The sequence below is a fragment of the Gossypium hirsutum genome, chromosome D11 (genome assembly GCF_007990345.1).
Source record: "Gossypium hirsutum isolate 1008001.06 chromosome D11, Gossypium_hirsutum_v2.1, whole genome shotgun sequence".
Classification (NCBI taxonomy): domain Eukaryota; kingdom Viridiplantae; phylum Streptophyta; class Magnoliopsida; order Malvales; family Malvaceae; genus Gossypium; species Gossypium hirsutum.
In genome coordinates, this window is record NC_053447.1 from 29,062,244 (window position 1) to 29,063,736 (window position 1,493).

The 1,493-nt window shown below is 35.2% G+C and overlaps 1 protein-coding gene across 1 annotated transcript; it reads right to left on the reverse strand.

The window, feature by feature from the left end:
* Positions 1-331: 331 nt before the first annotated feature.
* On the reverse strand, positions 332-1,190 carry LOC107913315 (phytosulfokines 3). The gene is made up of 2 exons (XM_016841861.2): positions 874-1,190; positions 332-776 (listed from the first exon to the last, which is right to left on the reverse strand). The coding sequence occupies exons 1-2, from the start codon at positions 994-996 to the stop codon at positions 636-638; spliced, it is 264 nt and encodes an 87-aa protein (XP_016697350.1). The 5' UTR covers positions 997-1,190; the 3' UTR covers positions 332-635.
* Positions 1,191-1,493: the final 303 nt, after the last annotated feature.

Here is a 1,493-nt window from a genome sequence, read left to right on the forward strand (position 1 = left end):
GGTTGCCTTTCTCTTTTTTTCCTTAACATAGAAGAAAATTTAATCCTACTGAAATGTGCATGTGTTCTGAAACAGCTAAGATAAGAAATAGTGATCAGTGTGGAGGAAGAGATGGGAAATCCTTTTCGATAGACTCCATTAAGGAACACTTCCTTATCAGGTTACAGATTTTGACCTCTGGAATCATTTGATAATACATCAAGTGGTCCCAACATTATTATGTCCCTTCTTTTGGCTCTATCAATTCTCCCAATCTTTTTCTCTCCTTAAAACTAAGAAATTCATTATTTTATATAATATATATATCAGCTAGAAGCTCAAAGACTGTGCAAGAAGGAACAAGGAAGCTTCAATTAAAGCTCATGAAGAGCAAGGCTTCATACAAGGGGATGGATGCTTTTTCTTTATTTACTGGAAAGGAATACTCCTTACTTTTTATAAATAAATAAGGTGAAATGATTTTTTATACATATAGCATTACAACCCAGATTCCAAAACTTAAAGAGAAAATGGAAGAAATGTGGTTGTGATGACAAAGCCCCACTATAATCAAGGAAGAATCAAACACAGACAAAAGTAGAAAAACGTAACCGAAGCATAAAGGCTTATAACTAAGAAACAAGAATAAGAAAAAGTCAAGGCTTTTGTTTCTGAGTATAGATATAGTCAAGATGAGCAGCAAGAGTTCTTCTCATCAAACACTCATCTTCTCCAACTCCTTCACACCTATCTTCACTCTGCTCTATCCCATCAGTTGTAGTAGAAGTAGTGGTGGCCTATAATATATCAACAAAAACCCCAAATCATCAAATGTAAAATCACGAAAGAGAAAATGAAAGGGAGATTGAAGCCAGTCAAATTAATTTAAGTAACCTGAGATTGGGTTTTTGCAGGGGAGTCGTTAGCGAAAGCTGGGCCAGACCGGGCGGCAAAACTCAAGGATAGAGTGGAAACGAGGAGGAGGGTTAAGATGAAAAGGGAGGCAAGTTTAGCCATCTTTTAATTTGCTTTACTAAATTAAAGAGATAATTAAGGAGTTGTGAAGACAAAAGAGATGGGGAGAGTGGAGGTTTGGTGATGTCAAATATATATAGAGAAGAAGGGTTAAAAGCGTGTGGACTGAAGGGGAGACTCCTGCTAATATCAAAAAAGATCAATTAGGAAACAGAATGTTGTCAAAATGGGATAGCCCCCAAGCCAACAGCTAATAATTTATATTAAAAAGGAAAAGCTTTCAATTCCTTATGAAATAAACTTAAGTTTCGGACTAAAATTTTGTATTTTATAATTATAGTAATTAAATTTACTGTTGTCATCCTTTCAAAAACACCTTTAATCAACTTGCCTCGGTTGAAGTTGATACTCTTAAGAGAGTGACGATATGATGAGTTTAAACATGCAAATTAATAAATAGAGATGATTCCTTTCAAAATAACTAAAGATGGGTTTGGATAGGCGGTGCGTTTACTTGCGGTTAGTGTAAAAACAGCGGT

What these genes read in the sequence shown, in the direction of transcription:
- LOC107913315 (XM_016841861.2), bottom strand. Translation starts at nt 996, where the DNA reads ATGGCTAAACTTGCCTCCCTTTTCATCTTAACCCTCCTCCTCGTTTCC. An exon ending in CTGCAAAAACCCAATCTCAG is followed by an intron (nt 777 to 873) that starts GTTACTTAAATT and finishes GATATATTATAG; the next exon opens with GCCACCACTACTTCTACTAC.